This window comes from Notechis scutatus, chromosome 3 (assembly GCF_049901735.1).
Source record: "Notechis scutatus isolate UNSWTSFEM ecotype Mainland chromosome 3, rNotScu1.2, whole genome shotgun sequence".
NCBI classification, from domain to species: domain Eukaryota; kingdom Metazoa; phylum Chordata; class Lepidosauria; order Squamata; family Elapidae; genus Notechis; species Notechis scutatus.
This window is the reverse complement of record NC_142011.1, coordinates 142,709,073-142,726,391: the sequence shown is the minus strand read 5'-3', so window position 1 is coordinate 142,726,391 and position 17,319 is coordinate 142,709,073. Positions and strand designations below refer to the sequence as shown.

The 17,319-nt window shown below is 37.7% G+C and overlaps 1 protein-coding gene across 10 annotated transcripts in view; it reads left to right on the top strand.

Annotated features, from left to right (window-relative positions):
- The first annotated feature begins 256 nt into the window (after positions 1-256).
- MAK (male germ cell associated kinase) overlaps positions 257-17,319 on the top strand; it is a 34,620-nt gene continuing 17,557 nt past the window's right edge. For 4 of the 10 annotated variants that reach the window (XM_087961289.1, XM_087961288.1, XM_026670050.2 and 1 more), the window contains exons 1-10: positions 295-497; positions 7,637-7,928; positions 8,656-8,710; positions 9,266-9,387; positions 10,321-10,400; positions 11,837-11,969; positions 12,053-12,224; positions 13,426-13,593; positions 15,009-15,329; positions 16,050-16,240. In XM_087961289.1, the coding sequence (XP_087817415.1) occupies positions 7,828-7,928; positions 8,656-8,710; positions 9,266-9,387; positions 10,321-10,400; positions 11,837-11,969; positions 12,053-12,224; positions 13,426-13,593; positions 15,009-15,329; positions 16,050-16,240 (1,343 nt within the window). In that variant the 5' untranslated portion in view covers positions 295-497; positions 7,637-7,827. Of the gene's footprint in view, positions 498-7,636; positions 7,929-8,655; positions 8,711-9,265; positions 9,388-10,320; positions 10,401-11,836; positions 11,970-12,052; positions 12,225-13,425; positions 13,594-15,008; positions 15,330-16,049; positions 16,241-17,319 lie in introns of all 10 variants that reach the window. The other 6 variants (XM_087961290.1, XM_087961295.1, XM_087961294.1 and 3 more) reach the window with 5 other exon arrangements.

The following is a 17,319-nucleotide window of genomic DNA, read 5'->3' as shown; positions in this document are numbered from 1 at the left end:
TAACGAGTTCGTGATAAATCACCACCCAACAATTCCGGGTGTTTTTTCAATTTCCCTCCCAGCTTGGAGAGAGGAATAAATCACGTGCTGCGCAGGCGCCCTCCGGCGGGCGAGCCGGGTCAGGAATCGTCTCCGAATCAGCCAATCAGAAACTCGAAACGAGCGCGAGCGCCCTCCCCCCCCGTCCCCCCGCACCCTCTTAATTCCCTTTACGTTTCTTCCCCTCCGATCCATGCCTGGCTTTGCCTCCTCCTCCTCTTCTTTAAGTCCCGCCCACTCCGTTCGTGGGCTCCCTCGCGACGGCAAGTTCGCTTGGGGATTCGCTAAGAAGGCGCTGTTGCCAAGGTGACGAGTCGGTGCCGAGCCCGGCCTCGCTGGTGCCGTGGGAGCTGCCGACGGTTCGGAGGGTGGGATGAGGCAGCTAAGGAAAGGAGGCTCCGGAGGAGGAGGAGGAGGAGGAGGCCCTGGACCCTCCCTGGGCGGCCAAGAGTTCAGCAGTGAGTGCGTGGCCAGGGAGGACGGAGTAATAGTGGGCGAAGAGAAGGCTGGGGGTGGGTGGATGATGGGGGGAGGAAGCGAGGCTGAGCGGCCACGGCTCGTCGAAGCAGGGATGGGTTTTCCCGCGGGGCTCGAGTTCGCGATCGGGACCGGACTCGCGCGTCCCATCAAATATTTTGGACTTCGGTTTCCACAGTTGGCTGCAGGGGCTGCGGCTGATGGGCACGGTAGTCCCAAAGCATCCGTAGAGCCTTAACTTTCGCTGTACTACAAGAACAAACTTATTTAATCCTCTTCAGGTCGATTTATTCCCGGACCTTCCCCTCCCGCCCCCCCTTAGGTGTAAGTACTATTGATGATGTGCACCTCTGATCAAAAGAAAGATTGAAGCGTTTTATTTTCAGTTTTGCCCCTCGGCCCATTATTAAGTTGAGAATAAGCCTATGGAGCCTTAGGCATCCGAGGGATAGGGAATTGTTTGGGTTGAGTGGCAAAAGTGAACCCTTCTCAAACTTAAATGTCAGTGGGCAACAGTGAAATATATGCAATAACGTTCCAATTTTATTTCTCATTACTTTATCCATTACTGATTATATTTCACAAAGTGCAAGGTAGCATTTTTTTTACACATTTTATTTCCTCAATTTTATTTCCTCTTGAACTAGGAAAATATCTGTGATAATGATGACAAAGTTGCCCAAGGACTGTCCTGGAATAACAGTTGGAATATGGGTGCCCTGGGGTTTAGTTGATAAGCTAATGATACACTTCTGCTGACAATATGATTGTTCTTTTGTAAGAGATGTCTCTAGTCCTTTAGAGTCATCTGCACTCAGTGGATTTTATTTTGTAAGTATAAAATATGTGTGAATGATTGTGTGTGAAATAGATTTTGCCTTTGCTTTTTACAATGAAAACAGTTTCATAGATGAACTCTGTGGGTCTAATTAGCACGTTTGAACTACTTAACATTATTGCAAAATAATTATTTGTAATTGCACCATGAAGTTTGGAGTTGGATAATTTTGATCTTGGCATCAGTGTGCATACATGAAGCAGTAGGAGAGATATTTTTTTCCTTTGTACATTTATATAATTTGATCAGAATGAAGCACAGTTATATGGCAATAATATTTTATATGTAACAATATTAATATACAGTATTTAAACATCTACTTTTTCAGAGACTGAATAGTTCAGATTTATTACTGCGAACTTAAATATTCCAATTTTGTGAGAAATTTAATTAAGTAATCTGGTGATTCAATTAATGAACTTTGTTCAAAGGTTCTGTAAGCTTTGTGTATTTTTATTACTGAAAAGGATTAAGTCTGGTATTTTGACTTCATTTTGCATTAGTAGGCATAACTCTATATAGTATTTGATAGGTATACTCAATTCTTCAGAGGACTGAAGTGTACCTTCCATTGAAATTAGTAAAATAGTTTTAAGTAAGTGAAGAAAATATTGTGGAATAAATGGTGAAAAGCTTTTAAAAAACTTCTTAATCTTTCAGGAAAATATAGAAATAATGACAGATGTACAGACACCAAGAAAAGAAAGTTTAATTCATGTCATCTGGTCTAAGTCTAAAGAAGACTTTAGTTTTCACAGGACTGCGTGAATGTGCAATATCTGTTTTACTACCTTGGTAACACTGTGTCAGTGTTTAGCAACAACAACTATTTATCCTGTAAAAGTAAACAAGGAAGAAGACTGAAGGAAACTGCTCATTTCAGATACATTTATTTTTTTCATAATCAAAACACTTTCAATTTATAATCATTAATAGCCGCATTTTGAAGGAGTAGCATCTAGCTCTGCCTTTTCATAGCATTTTATTGTATACCTATATATGAAGGAACAGAATTTTTTGGTCTTATATTGAAAAAGTATATTTTATGAATATACATTTGTAGCCAGCGTCCATCAGTCCTAGCATTTGAACAAAGATTTAAAATTATTTCTAGATTTAAAACAAAATATAATAATAATGAACATCATGTAGCTATTATGAACACTCTTGAAATCAGGCAAATGTTTTTGCAATATGAGAATAGCTGGGCTTTTACTTGCATAATATGTATGAAGACTGTCTTTGATTTCTGTTTGTGAGAATTAAAACTTCTGTTTAATGTAGTTATTTTGTTTTACTCTTTCAATGAGAAAACATAAAAATGAAAAGTATAATAAAAAGTAAAATTGAGCATCCATAGGGTATATCTTGTAAAAATAAAGTTTATGTGAGTGAGGCCTATCAAGTATTAATCTAGCATAATTAAGAGTTAATAGCACAGTCCACTGATTCATCCAGTTATTTATAGGATTAAGCACTAGGAGTCCAGATGAGATTTACGGCAAATGCTTTATACATCTTAAAGCATCTTATAAGCATGATAGAATATGGTAACTGGATTTGTTAACATGCTGTTTTTATTATTATTTTAATATTAAAAAGCCACACCCAAAGTCAAACAGAAATAACGAAATGTATTTTATGCATAGAAACAGTAATTCAGTCAATTTTTTTTAAAAAAACCATGCCATTAACAGACATGATATTCTTCCGATTAAAATCGGAATTCCGATTTTTTTGGGAATCGCCCCCCCCTTCCCCCCTTCTTCTCCTCCTTCCTCCCCTCGGAGGCCCCGAGTCAGGAGTTGCTACCGCTGGCGCGGCTCTGCGTGGCTCCAGTTCCGCGTTGCCTCAGGAAGGGAAAGGCAAAAAGGAAGAGCCGCGGCGGCGCTTTGCAACGGCAGCAGCGGCTCCTGGTTTTGCCTTTCCCTTCCCGAGGCAACGCGGGACTGGAGCCGCGCGGAGCCGCGCCGGCGGTAGCAACTCCTGACAGCCCCAGCCGGATACCTGAGCGGAGCCCGGGCGGGCGGGCGGCGCGAGCGGAGGCCGCTGAGCGGCAGGAAAAGGGAGCTGGGCAGCGATTTCTTGGCGCGCGGTGGGGGGGGTCTCTTTTGGCCGGCCCCGATTTTTTTTTCAGAGGGGAATATCATGCCTGCATTAAGTATTGATACAGAATGATATTAATCAGCCTTTGCATTATACCAACAGAAAGCCAGAATCTAGGAATAATCTGTTTTAGTGGAACCTGTGCTCAGCAAATGCATAGTTCTTCACATAGTGATACAATCCAGTTTTGGGATATAATTTATCTTTCCCTGTTTTTGACAATAATATGTTGTGTAAATATTTTCTTTGAACTTCTCCCAGTTCAAAGTTGCTATGGAATGTTGCACGTAAAGTTTTCATTAGGACAAGGTAGAAATAAATGACTTTTATCACTCCTTGCTGCTTCTGTTTAATAGTTTTATTTAGAGGTTAAGATATTGCACCAGGAGCCTGAGTTCTGTCCTTCCATAGGCATGGAATTATTTGGGACCAATCACTCACTGTCAACCTCAGAAAATGGACAATGGCAAACCATTTCTGAGAACGTTGTCAGGAAAACTGCATAGACTTGTCTATTGAAGCTCGACTTGTCTGCAACTGTGTTTAGGTGTCAACACATACTTACTGTTAAAGAGTTGATTGTAAGTGTAGGTTGCAGATAGGTCTGTACGCACAATTCCCAACTCTCAATTATGGGTTGTGTGGAGATGCACTTTCTGCAGTCTGATTGGTTGATCTGACCTGTTGTGAGGCAAGTGGGAAGGCAAGATACATTGTTGTTTGAGCGCCCCCTGGTCAAAATGTTAACATTTGCAGAATTGGCCTTCAGATATAAAACATTGCACAGATCTGGATTCAATTTGGTATGGCATTATTTTGTACACAGTCTTGTCAGCTTAAAATGATTTTTAATAGAGATAGTCCTCAACTTACGACCACAATTGAGCTCAATTTTTTTGTTGTTAAGTGAAACATTTATTAAAGGAGTTTTGCCCCAGTTTATGACCTTTCTTGCCTCAGTTGTTAAGTGAATCACTGCACTCGATAATATAGTAACCTTAAGTGAATCTGGCTTCCCCATTGACTTTGCTTGTCAGAAGGTCACAAAAGGTGATCACATGATCCTGGGACACAGCAACAGTCATAAGTATGAACCAGTTACCAAGCATCAGAATTTTGATCACATGATCATGAGGATGCTACAAAGATCGTAACTATGAAAAACGGTCATAAGTCACATTTTTCAGTGCCGTTGTAAATTTGAACGGTCACTAAACGAACTGTTGTAAGTTGAGGATTACCTGTAGTTTGTATCATTAAATTTGTCATCTTTTTAAAATATTTTTTTTTAAATTGTTAAGTTCCTTTATAAGTACAATATTGCATCTTGAGATAATAGTCTTACAATTATTATCAATGGAATATTCTCATTAAAACTCATTGTTCAAATTCATGATTTTTTGTTCCTAAATTTTTCTCATACTGCTAGGAGCTTCTGAGTTGTGTTAATATGTCCTCTGTGTGTCCTCTCCTGTAATCCTTTCTAAATGCTATTTGAGTAGATTATTAGTAGCATGTTCTCAACAATAAGGAACAATCTGTTGTTTACAGTAGGATCTTTTCCTCTTTCTCCAAGTTGTTGCCTTGGGAATATGCCAGTTTTGCATATGAATCAGATGACGTTGTATAGAATATTCTGTGGTCCCAAAGTGGTTACCTGATAGAATAATAATAAGAAATACTTGCAGAGTATTTAAAAGTATTAAAGTATGGAGAATCAAGCATGGAATTAAATAATAAATGAATAGTTATGTTTTGCTCCTTGTTCCCTTTTTCAGGCTGTATACACTCTTCTATACTTCTTCTGTTATGTCATTAAACAGATACCATGTTTTTCCTGAAAATAAGATCTGGTCTTATTTTCTTTTGGGCTCAAAAATAAGAACTAGGTCTTATTTTCAGGGATGTCTTATTCTTTCGCCTAGAGGAGGCAAGCGTGGGGACCGACGGGAGTAGGAGTGTTGCTACTGCCGGTCCCACCTTCTGTCCCAACATCTACTTGCCTGCGGCCGCAACAAACCAGAGCAAACTCTTGGTGCGCCCGAGCCTCTGCTCCCCTCCCCGCCTGCTGGCCCTGCTGCTGCTGGGACACTGGAGCTCAGGTCTTCCTCAGACTGCTGCTATGATTAGGCAGAAGGCTGTGCGGTGCATCGGGACTGCTTCCCCCCCCACCTCTGCTCGGCTGCTGGGTCTGCTGCACCTGCTGCTGCTGGCCTCGCAGGGCTCTTCCCCTCCTAGCTGCAGCAGGAAAATGGGGGGAGGGGGGAACTTCTTGCCAATCCTCCTTTCCTTGGGGATGATTTATGCCAAAGCATATGCGTGTGTTCAGGGCTGGTGTAGCTGATGAGCAGAGTGGGAGGGGAAATCTGGTTTCTGCGAGTAGGGTAGAGCAGGGAGGCAGAATTGTGAGCATTCATTGGATCTTGCTGGTCACCTCATTCAGGAGAGGAAAACTCTTTCAGAAAGGTATCTGCAAACCTGTTTGATCTAACTACATATCTACATGCTGGCGGGAAGTGGGTTGGGTGAGCTACTGCTTTCAGTAGGTAGAAGCTCTGTGGCAGCCCGGCAGCAGGACAGGCAATGAAGGAGGGAGGGGAGATTGACCTTTCCTCCTTTGCACCCCCAAAATTGCCCCTGTACCAGGCAGGAAGAGACGGATGTAGGGCAACCATGGAGCTCTTGCCTGCTGAAGCCGCAGGGCGGCCGAGAGCACGGCCAGGAGGGTGAAGAGCCTTCACAAGGCCAGCAGCACAGGTGCAGCCGGGCAGAGGTGGGGGGAGCAGGCAATCCCAATGCGCCACACAGCTTTCTGCCTCGTAGCAGCAGCCTACGCAAGACCTGAGCTGCTCCAGAGCCACCAGGTGAGCTGCAGAAGAGAAGGGCCCTCAGCTGCAAGGTTGCCTAGGCAGGGCAAGAGTGTGCTGAAATACCTCTAGGCACCTGGAGAGGCAGAATGAGAGGGAGCTCCCAGCCCTTTCGGGCTCAGCTGATTTGTGGGGGCCTCGATTAAGGGGCCAAGCCTCTGTGAAGTGACTGGAAAAGGGAAGGAGCCTCCATCCTCTGGGATCACTGCCCATGTTTGTGAGGGGCCACGCAGTTGAGCTGCCTCCTGGGCTGGCCACGCCTAACCCCTTCACTAGGGCTTATTTTTGCGATAGGGCTTATTAGGCCCACCCCCAAAAAATCAGGCCAGGACTTATTTTCAGGGTATGTCATACAGTATTTTCGGGGAAACACAGTACAATAGCATTTACGTGCAGTGAAATGCATTAAATTTTTTTTAAACAGAAATTTAACTTAAATTTCTAGTTCTAACCTTAAAAAAACCCCTGTATATATTCAATATTTGTTTCACTTTTTCTCGCACCTTATATACCCAGTTCATTCTTACTACAGATGAGTTTCCTTTGTGGATTTCAAGTGTAGGTTAATGGCAATGTCAGTGTTTCATTTTATCATTTTATTAGTATTTCATTTTATTTTATTATAATAATTATAATATATAAAACATGTAATATTCCAGAAATACGCATTTTCATAATTCAGCCCATTGATGGATAGAAGCCTTAGTTCCCATATTATTAAATACAACTGGCCTAGAAATCTGAATTTGCAAGATAATAATACACATAAGGTGTGATGTGCTAAACAAGGCTTTACATAAAAATATGATTATGAATAAAATACATCAAAAAATATGACTAAACCTCTTTATTACATTTCTTCCTCTTTAAAACAAATCAAATAAAGATTAAAAGCATATGTTGCCTTGCCTCCTCTCCCAGTCGCATATGGATGTATAATTTCTAATTTCTATAATAATTACGTTGGGTATATTCCATATACAAAGTACAGTCTGCTTGCTTGCTTGCTTTTTTATTTATTTACTTAAATATTTATATCCCATCTTTATTATTATTACAAATAACTCAAAGCAGTAGGCTTATACTTTCCTCCTTCTATTTTCCCCAAAACAACAACACTGTGAGACTGTTGTAACTTTGAACGATCACTAAGTGAACTGTTATAAGTCGAGGACTACCTGACTTCACATTTGTTTTAGGTCCAATCTTCATTGAATGCATAATTTTATATTAAGAATGTTAATTTAGTATTTTATGTTATACCAGTGCGATCCCTAACGTTTCCTATATAATATGTTTTGTTATCAAGGATCCATGTAAGGATGGCAGCTTTTCTCCATTTGCTACTATATTATTTCTGGATAGAGTGGTTATAATATTGAAAGAAGACTGATGACTTATGATGACTACTATGACAGGTTACTTACTCATATAACAGCACCATTCTGAAAAAGAAACACTTAAGATTTTTGAGCATTTGGCTACCTTACTTTTTACAAAATGAACCGTTATACAACTCTGAAGCAACTTGGGGACGGAACCTATGGCAGTGTTCTGATGGGGAAGAGCAATGAATCCGGGGAGCTGGTGGCCATTAAAAGGTTTGTGTCATGATAGCCTCATATTCATTTAATACCTAACGGCACTGTCCTATACATATCAGCTTCTGAAATCTCCATGAGATCAAATTATAGGGTTGTGCTGTTTTATCTTATTCCCACTTTGCTGGCTGTGACTTTCTTTGTTGTATTATACTCTCTTACATATGCTACTTAGGTAGACTAGGTCTTGTTACTTTATGGCAGCATTTCTTCATAAAGTCAGCAAGAGGTGAACTTAATTTGAAGGACACTTTACCGTCAAACCTTTTATCTTAAAGCAGGGGTATCAAACTGGATTTTTTTGTGGGATGGATCAGCATTTTAGTTCTCCGCGGGTCGGCAGGGGGTGGGGAGCGGGGGGGGGAGATGGGACGGATGCCTCCTGTACCACCCTGCTGGCTAAAAAGGGATGCTGGGGGCCGCGTGCGGTCCCCCACACCTTGTTTTTGGCCTGGATGGCCTCCAGCACTCCGGCAGCCAAAAATGGGGCGTGTGGAGTCCCCACGAGGCCCCTGTGCAGCCTCTTTTTGGCCTCCAGCAGCATTCTCCCAGCCAAAAATGGGCCACAAAGAGTGACCTCTCAAAAACAGTAGGGTGTTTCTCCTGCTGGATTTCCCTTAAAGTAAGAGTCTAATATTTTAAAACTCAGTTTATTTTAACAAGTTTTACAAAATTTTGGGGGGTATTACTCTCTTATTTTAAAATTTTATTTTAACTTTTATTTCAGAATGAAAAGGAAATTCTATTCTTGGGATGAATGTATGAATCTGAGGGAAGTTAAGGTAATTAGGGTAGTATGATAATTTTAATAATATATTTAGAACCTAATAAATTATGTTCAGTGCAAATACTCCAGTTTTGCTATTCTAACTACTATTCTTTTCTAATATCTAGAAAGAAAAAAACAAATTGTTAGAATCTTGGCTAATTGTTATTGATAAAACTCATTTATAGGTTGAAGACTTCTTAAAAGTACCCTTGAAGAAAGTTATTTGCCGAATAAAGGCTAATAATTTGTGGGTTTGTTCTCTTTGGTTTCCTTCATACAAATGGAAAAGAGTATATAAAATTGGATTTTTCCATGCTAAAATGGAAGTTCCTCTCCCCTTTTCAGCCTTGTCTAGTGTAGGTTTTTGTATAGATTAGATAAACAAGGAAGAAAGGGACTCAGAGAAGTTTAACTAACATAGTTTTTATGGCTTTATATACTTTGTAAATTTTAAACATTAGTTTTAGTTTGCATCCTAAGTCATAATGGAAATAAAATCTGTATGCCTTTTATAATGAGTAAATACTTCTATTCAAGTTTGAAAACTATTTGTTGTCTTGTATTATAGTCTCTGAAAAAACTTAATCATGCCAATGTAATAAAGCTGAAAGAAGTTATTCGAGAAAATGACCATCTGTATTTTGTGTTTGAATATATGAAGGAAAATCTGTATCAGCTAATGAGAGACAGGTATGTTTAGAACCAATTTGCTATTTTCACATTGTTTAATAATTCTCTGTGCATCACAAAACATACGATAGTTTAATAAAGTATAATTTTTGATGTTTATTTATTTTTTTAAAAATCACACTTGTATTTTTTTTATTAATAAGGTAGTGAACATAAATAATATTCCTTCCTTTCCTATTTGCCTCACAACAACAGCCCTATGAGTGAGTTGTCCTGAGAAATAGTGATTGGCCCAAAGTTATCTGACCTGCATTTCATTCTTAGGGCAGGACTGCTTACCTGGTTTCTAGACCAGCACCTTAACTACTACATCAAACTGACTATGTTAGATATAATATTTGCTAAACCATAATTAATTCATATTATACATATCAAATACCAATAATATAATCTGAGAATAGCATTGGTTCAGGGGAGGAGCCAAAAGTGAGAAACCTCCCCCGAACCAACGCTATTCTCAGATTATATTATTGGTATTTGATAGCAAAATATTGCATTTTGAATGGTATTTTTTTTTCTTTAAAAAAGGTCAGTTTTTTACCCTTAAGCCTCTTTATTATTTCTCCCCAAATAAGCCACACACTCGATTGCTACTTTATCATAAGCAATAAGAACAATATGATCCAAACATGGAAACATTTTGCCAATGTGCTGAAGTGTTATGAAGGATTTTGAAAGAGGGAATAATGCACTTCTCTCCTTTTTCCAACTTTTTCCAACTTTTCCTGGTTCCTAGCATTTTTTATTAATAGGAGACCTGTTTTTTTTAATTGAAAATATGCTTTAAGGTCACTTACCTGTTACAATTATTTTTATTTTAAAAAAAGTGGTTAAGTCATTGGATAAATGAATAAATGAAATAGTAAAGCATATTTATTTGTATCAGAAAAAAATCATGTTTTTTTTTCATCTTGTTCATTTGTTGCATTACAGAAATAAACTGTTTCCGGAGTCTGTCATCAGGAACATTATGTATCAAATATTACAAGGGTTAGCTTTTATCCATAAACATGGTGAGTATAGTATATTGCTTCTACTGTGTAGTATTAGAGTGAATAGGCTAATGTACACTTTATCAAACAGGAGACATAATAGACGTGATAGATATATGGTACTAATATTCCAGTGATAAAAAGTTTAAAGTAATTTGCTAAATAAATTACTTCAGAGAAAAATCAGATTATTTTGAGAATCAAATGTTCTGGAAACTGAATCCCAGTAACTATATTAATTGATTGGTGGTTGTCGATGTTACAGTTTCATGGCATAGGATTCCATCCAGAACAGTGCTTTATTTGGGCACAAAAAGTCACTTCAGGTGGAAGTTGGAAGTATGGGCTAGGTTTAATTGTTTGATTTCTTGTAGGGGACACTTTTTTTATAAGTGTTAATCAGGTTTTTGATGACCAGCACTTATTCCAAAACCACACTAATCCTAATTCATTTTGTTCACATTTCTGATTATTGACATTTAATGGGCTGTCATATTTCATAGTGTGTACTGTGTAGTATCCAAGTTGAATAAAGTCACTCTGTGCCTTTGTATATATCATAATGTTTGGCTGCCTAATTTTTATTAGAGGGTACAAATTTCCCTATCCATTTGTTGTTGTTAGAATGCAGGCAGTACATTTTACAGTGTTCTGCACCAGCAGAAATTGTAGAGCGAGGTGCAGTATTGTAGAAATCTATAGAAGACACTCCTTTAGTGGCAGAGTGTATGGATTTGGAGTAGTATAAATTTATTATGAGAAACACAAAGTTTTGATTTGTTACATCCTAAAATGTTAGCTTCCTGACATTTTTTTCCTCTCAGTTTTATTCTTTTTATTGTAATACTTTACAATCCTTTTGTCATCCGATCTAGGCCTACTTCTACATTGGTCTTGCTGTAATCTATTTCAGAGAGTCAGATTCCTGATTTCTAATACCAGTTGTGATATTATTGCAAGACTTTAATTGACTCTGTAAAGGGGAGAACAAATTTCAAAGATTATTGTTACTGTGAATATTATGCTTTTAAAAGAAACAATTTTGGATGTATTTAAAGGGGTATGAAGAAGTTTACATTAAATGTAGGCTGAATGATGCTTAGGCTAAATTTATTTTAATCATGAAAAAATCTGACCTAGTTGTTTGTTTTGTTCACTAAACATATACTATTCTTAATTTCATTCTATATCTCAAAAACATTTCTTTTAAAGTTTTGATAACCAGATCAAATGTAGTTTGACCCAATTAGTAACAGATCTCTGAAATAGCTTAGCTCCCAGTTATATTGGGAGCTGATTGATAAATTTTTGAAGTTTGTATTTAGTGCAGTTTGAAAACAAAATTTAAAAGCAGGTTTTTATGGCAATCCATGTAGTACAAAATAAAAATTCCTATTATTAGTAGAATTTGAAATCCACTCCATCGATATCTATTGATTCTACATTCATGTTTACAGGATTTTTTCATCGAGATATGAAACCTGAAAACCTTCTTTGTATGGGTCCAGAACTTGTTAAAATTGCTGATTTTGGATTGGCTAGAGAACTAAGATCTCAGCCTCCATACACAGATTATGTTTCTACCAGATGGTAAGTGTGAGTTTTAATGGGAATTTCACTCACATTATAAGCCTCTTGATCAGTTATCAATTATTTCTCTTCACCCTTTTCAGGTATCGCGCACCCGAAGTTTTATTGAGATCTTCTATTTATAGTTCCCCTATTGACATTTGGGCTGTTGGTAGCATAATGGCTGAACTATATACACTCAGACCACTTTTTCCAGGAACAAGTGAAGTTGATGAAATTTTCAAAATTTGTCAGGTGTTAGGAACTCCAAAGAAGGTAAAGCATTTTGAAAATGTGTATTATTACAATTGGTGGGAATAAAATTAAAATAACAGGTAGCTCTTGGTTAATGACCATTTATTCACCAGCTGCTTGAAATAATGATGGTGTTTAATGAGCGGTGGCTAAGATCGATTATCAAAGTTCTGGCTATCCCAGCGGCCCTGGTCATGTGATCTTGATCTGAGCACTTGCTGGCCAGGCTTTTACTTCTAATAGTTGCAGTACTCCATTGTCTTGTGTTTGCAAATTGCAGTGTTCTCTTCTGGCTTCACACAAGTAAAGTCAATGGGGAAAACCAGTAGGGAAAGTTGTTTAAGTTGCTCAGTTTAAGTCTTCCACCTCCATGCATACCCACTCCAAACCCCATTTTGCTCATGCTCCCCCGCCACTAGCATACCCTTACAGCAATCACCCCAATTCCCTGGGAGTGCACCTTTGAGCACCCTCACACTCGGGAGCAGCCACTCCAAGTCAGGTTCAGAAGCAATTTCCAGGGAGAAACACAGTTGGATACGTTCTTTTCTCTAATTAAAAACAATCAATTTTGTCATCTCTGCTAGCTCTGTTACTTGTCCACCCATTCTCATTGTGGGGATTAACATTATCACTCTTTTTATAATTAACTTTCCAGTACATAACACAGGTAATCCTCATTTATTGTGTGTTCAGAGACTGATCAGTGTTAATGACATAAGTCATGGGAAATGTGTACCTTGAGACTTGCAAGATTGATGTCAGCCCTTTCAAGCAAACCAGAGAGGAAACACAACTAGATGAATTAATTCTACTTTATTGTTAGGCTACATTAACATAATTTTTTAAGTCTGAAGGTACAGATCTTCTGCCATCACTTTTAACCAGCAGATCAATTAGGGTGGATCCTTCCTAAGTTACTTCCTCTAACTGTTAAGTCACTGGGGGCTTCCTCATGTTTTGTCTGGTAGTTTCTAGGCAACATATCTTCCTACTTGTCCTTCAAGGTCATTCTCATATATCATTACATTTTGTGATCATGTCACTTAAGCGATGGAGTTGCCAGTCACAATTGCAATCGGTATTTGAAGACTATCTGTGAACAAGTTTGGGTTTTGGTTAAACAAATTAACCAAAAATAATAGTTGCAGGCATTCAACAATAAATAATAAAAATTACTTCTTTTAGTTTTAAAGACTGCTCTTGTTATTCTACTTTACAGAGCGATTGGCCAGAAGGTTACCAGCTTGCTGCTGCAATGAATTTTCGATTCCCTCAGTGTGTTTCAATAAATCTAAAGACTCTCATTCCAAATGCCAGCAGTGAGGCATTGTTTCTCATGAATGAAATGTTGAATTGGGATCCAAAGAAACGACCAACAGCAAGTCAGGTATGCAGACCTGTGGTATTAACAACATGGCAATTTTGCTTACACAATGAGTACAAACTGTTGCAAACAAAAAAACAAAAAAACCACCACCTCACAAACTCACGAGTCATTTACAAGCACTTCATCAAAATCAGAAATGGTTTTAACACTTGCACAATGTATAGAATACTTTTGCAATTTTCTTTAACCAAGTATCTTAAAAGGAAGGAAAACCTATAATTTCATAAAATTAACTATAAAATGTATTGCAATGTATTTGAAGTTTTATTAAATATAACATGGAAGATGTACTCTGTTGAGAAACAAGGGTTTCTTTATGATTGTGGTTGGAGTTCAATAAAGTCTGGAAGGCTACATGTTTTCTACCCTGCTTTAGAGAAATCAGGAAGTTATCAACAAGGAATCTGTCATTCCTGGTGCTTGAAATGACTATGAATTGATACTTCTTAAAAGTTATGTTTATGTCTGTTAGGGATACACCCTAGCAGAATGTGCACGGCAGTCAGGCAGGCAGGCAAATATGTGAGATAAACGTTTTTGTAGCTTACACTCAGTAAAACAGATACACTGTGCTAGTTAAATAGTTTATTCCAGTAAGAGTTTTAGCATAGTCAAACAGTCCATATATCATTCACTAGTTCAGTCCGTTCGGGGATTATTCAGTTGCAAAGTCCAGTGTCGAAAAAGAGGTTAGTAAACTTACAAATATCAGTCCAGTAATATATCTCCTCGCAGTAGAGATATAAAGAAGTCAAACCTCCTTTCTTCCTTCGACGTTCAAAAACTCAGCAGCAGGGAACACGCAGTTAGCAAACCATCAATCCAGCATAGTCAGCAATCCAGCATAGTCAGCAATCCAGCAGGTTCTCTTGCTCCCTCTTATGGTGGTTTTACAACCGCACCCAAAATTACATGCTTTGCAGTTTAAAGTGACACACACTTAAACTTACTATCATAGTTTATATATATTATTTTACCCAAACTACGTTAGGTAACCTTGTTATTCCTAACAATGTCTTTCCCTGTTGATCTTCAACAACTTCAGGAAGCAGGAATGATGAACTAGAAAAGAATTATATTTAACAAGGTATATGGAAGTAGAAAGGGAAGACCATAGGTAAAGTGTTGGTTCACAAAAATTATAAGAATGTTTTTGAGAAATTACTAGTGCCTTAGGCATGACTTAAGTGGTTTATGGTTAATGGGAGATTTGAACATCCAAGCTTATGTTCTCAGTCACTAAACTACAGTAGTCTTGTTTTCCATGAAATTAAAAGTCTGTTGGGTTCCAGTAAGTCCACTTGGTTTCATTTTATATGACCTTCCATATATTTTTTTCTACCCTCTATTTGGCAAGACCTTTAGTTGCATGCCTTTAGCTGCCCTATACTTACTAGTGTTGTCTTTTTCCATAGGCATTGAAATTTCCTTACTTTCTGGTGGGCCAGATTTTAGGACCACCTCCACAATGCATGAATCAGAAACCACCATATTCCAAGTTAACAGAACGAAAACCATCTCTGTCCAAACTTGAACATATATCAAAATTAGAAGCTGTATCTGTGCCAGAATCTCAGTCTTCGCTAGATGTAACTGATAAGCTACAGTGTCTATCCAAGAATAACCAACAACCCCTCCAGTCAATCCAGCTGCCTCAGAATGCAGTGAGTCAGCAACCATCAGTACAGCAACAGCCTCAGTCATTCCTTCCAGCCATCAGTAAAAACTCAATATCAGTAAGTTGCACACAGAAACGACTTATGAACAAGTCTATAATTGCTCCAGAAGTTCTCGGTTCAAACCACTTTGAGAGGTAGTTTTACAATATATTCTTGTGAATTCAAAAGTATTTCATCACGTGTTAATGTTGAAGTACATTTTGGGTTGCTATTTTTTATTATTTCTTTATCTCTGTCTTCATAAATCAGTTTTTCTGCATTCCCCGTCCATTCCCCTCCATGAACTATTACAAATTTTTCCTTAGTTTTTCTCATTTTTTTTAAAAAAATCTTCTCCGTCTAGTTTCTGCATGCCTCGTTTTTTCCTTGTTCTTTTTTCCTCTAACTACATCTCTTTATCTCTGTTACATACTTCTTTTTCTATTGTTAATCCTCTTTGTAGCTCTGCTCTTTTTTTTCTATACATTGTATTTCCAAATGCAATGGGTTAATTTTAATTAATCCTAGGTTAATTTGGCAGCAGCAATGCTCCTGGCATTTGTTTTCTTTCACAAGAATGTATGATTATAGCGGGTCATTTATTATAATTCTCTCTTATAGTATTTGAAAAGTATTGTATTTATTTATTTTTTATTGTGAGAAGACAGGCTCTGTATTCAGAGCTCTTTTAGACACCTCTCCCCCAAACACATATTGTAGTTTTTCCAGTTCAACATAGTAATGTAAACTTCTAAAATATATCAAAAATAATTTCTAATTTTTTTGTAATCAAAACAGAAACACATAGCCATAGGACCCTCAAATGGTACAATGGGTATGAAAAACAATCGACGCCGTTGGGGTCAAACTATGTTAAAGACAATGGATAGTTGGGATGATTTTGATGATACAGAATTTGGAATTTCTTACTTTAAGAAGCCTAGCATTGTGGTGTTAAATGAAAAGAAAACAAAAGAATCGCTTTTTAGGTAAGGTATTACATACTTTTTTTGTTACTTGTGATTAATATATAGTCTTTCCTGGCCCTGATAAATGTTAAATATATGCTTCTTATGCTGTTTTATATGTAGCTTATATTTTCACAACATGTAGGATTGATTGTGACTCCTTCTGGAATGTGAACATGATGCCAGCCTTTTAAAGAAGGTGTGGTTAGGCTAAGAAACAGGCTTAATCCAGAATATGAAAATAGTTATAGACACTTGCTAGCATCTTCTTTTTTTGACAAAGGTACCTGGGCAAATAATTATCAGCTCAAAGGTAACTGTAATTGAATTGATGCTCTGGTTTGCAACTTTACCTAACTTGCTTTTTTTTTGGACTAACAAATGGTAGGTCGTGTCAAAATTTTCAGCTTTCAATTTCCAAAGATTAGGGATGCTCAAAAGTTGTGACATACCTTGGGGATTGTAAGGATATTTTGGTTACTTTAATATCATTTAGATGTGCTTGGTAAGTAACTACGTAAATATCATACATTTTTAACATTGGGTTTGTTTCATCAGTGTTTTATATATGAATTTATTTTTTCCAAAGAGTACGGAATTTTCATTTCATTCAAAACAGGATAGCTGTCAGGCTAAGTACAAGTGGCTAATCCAATCTCTTTAAGCAAAAATGTGCAAGTTTGTTCCTAGGATTGATTTTAATGTGCATTTCTAAATACCTTGGGCTAAGGTACTTGAAAGGGCATCTCCTTCTTTATTTACCTATCCAGATCTTAAGGACTCCATGCTAAGACTTAAGGCAAGGTGGGTGGTTTCATGAGAAATGGCCTTTTTGTAGTAGCACTTTGTGGATTTTCTCTCTAGAGAGGCATACCCAGGACCTACACTATGGTCATTTCCAGGTGAAGATCTTTTGTTTTATCACTGGACAATATTTCTGGTAAATGCTTTAAGAACTTCTCTATTTTAGCGCTTTTATTATGATTGTTTTATGAGGTATTCATTATTGTTAAAGCTTCTTGATTGTAGTCCTGATTCTACATTGCTTTCTATATTGTTTTACAGCTTTAAAATAGTGTTTTAATTTATCTGTACATTAC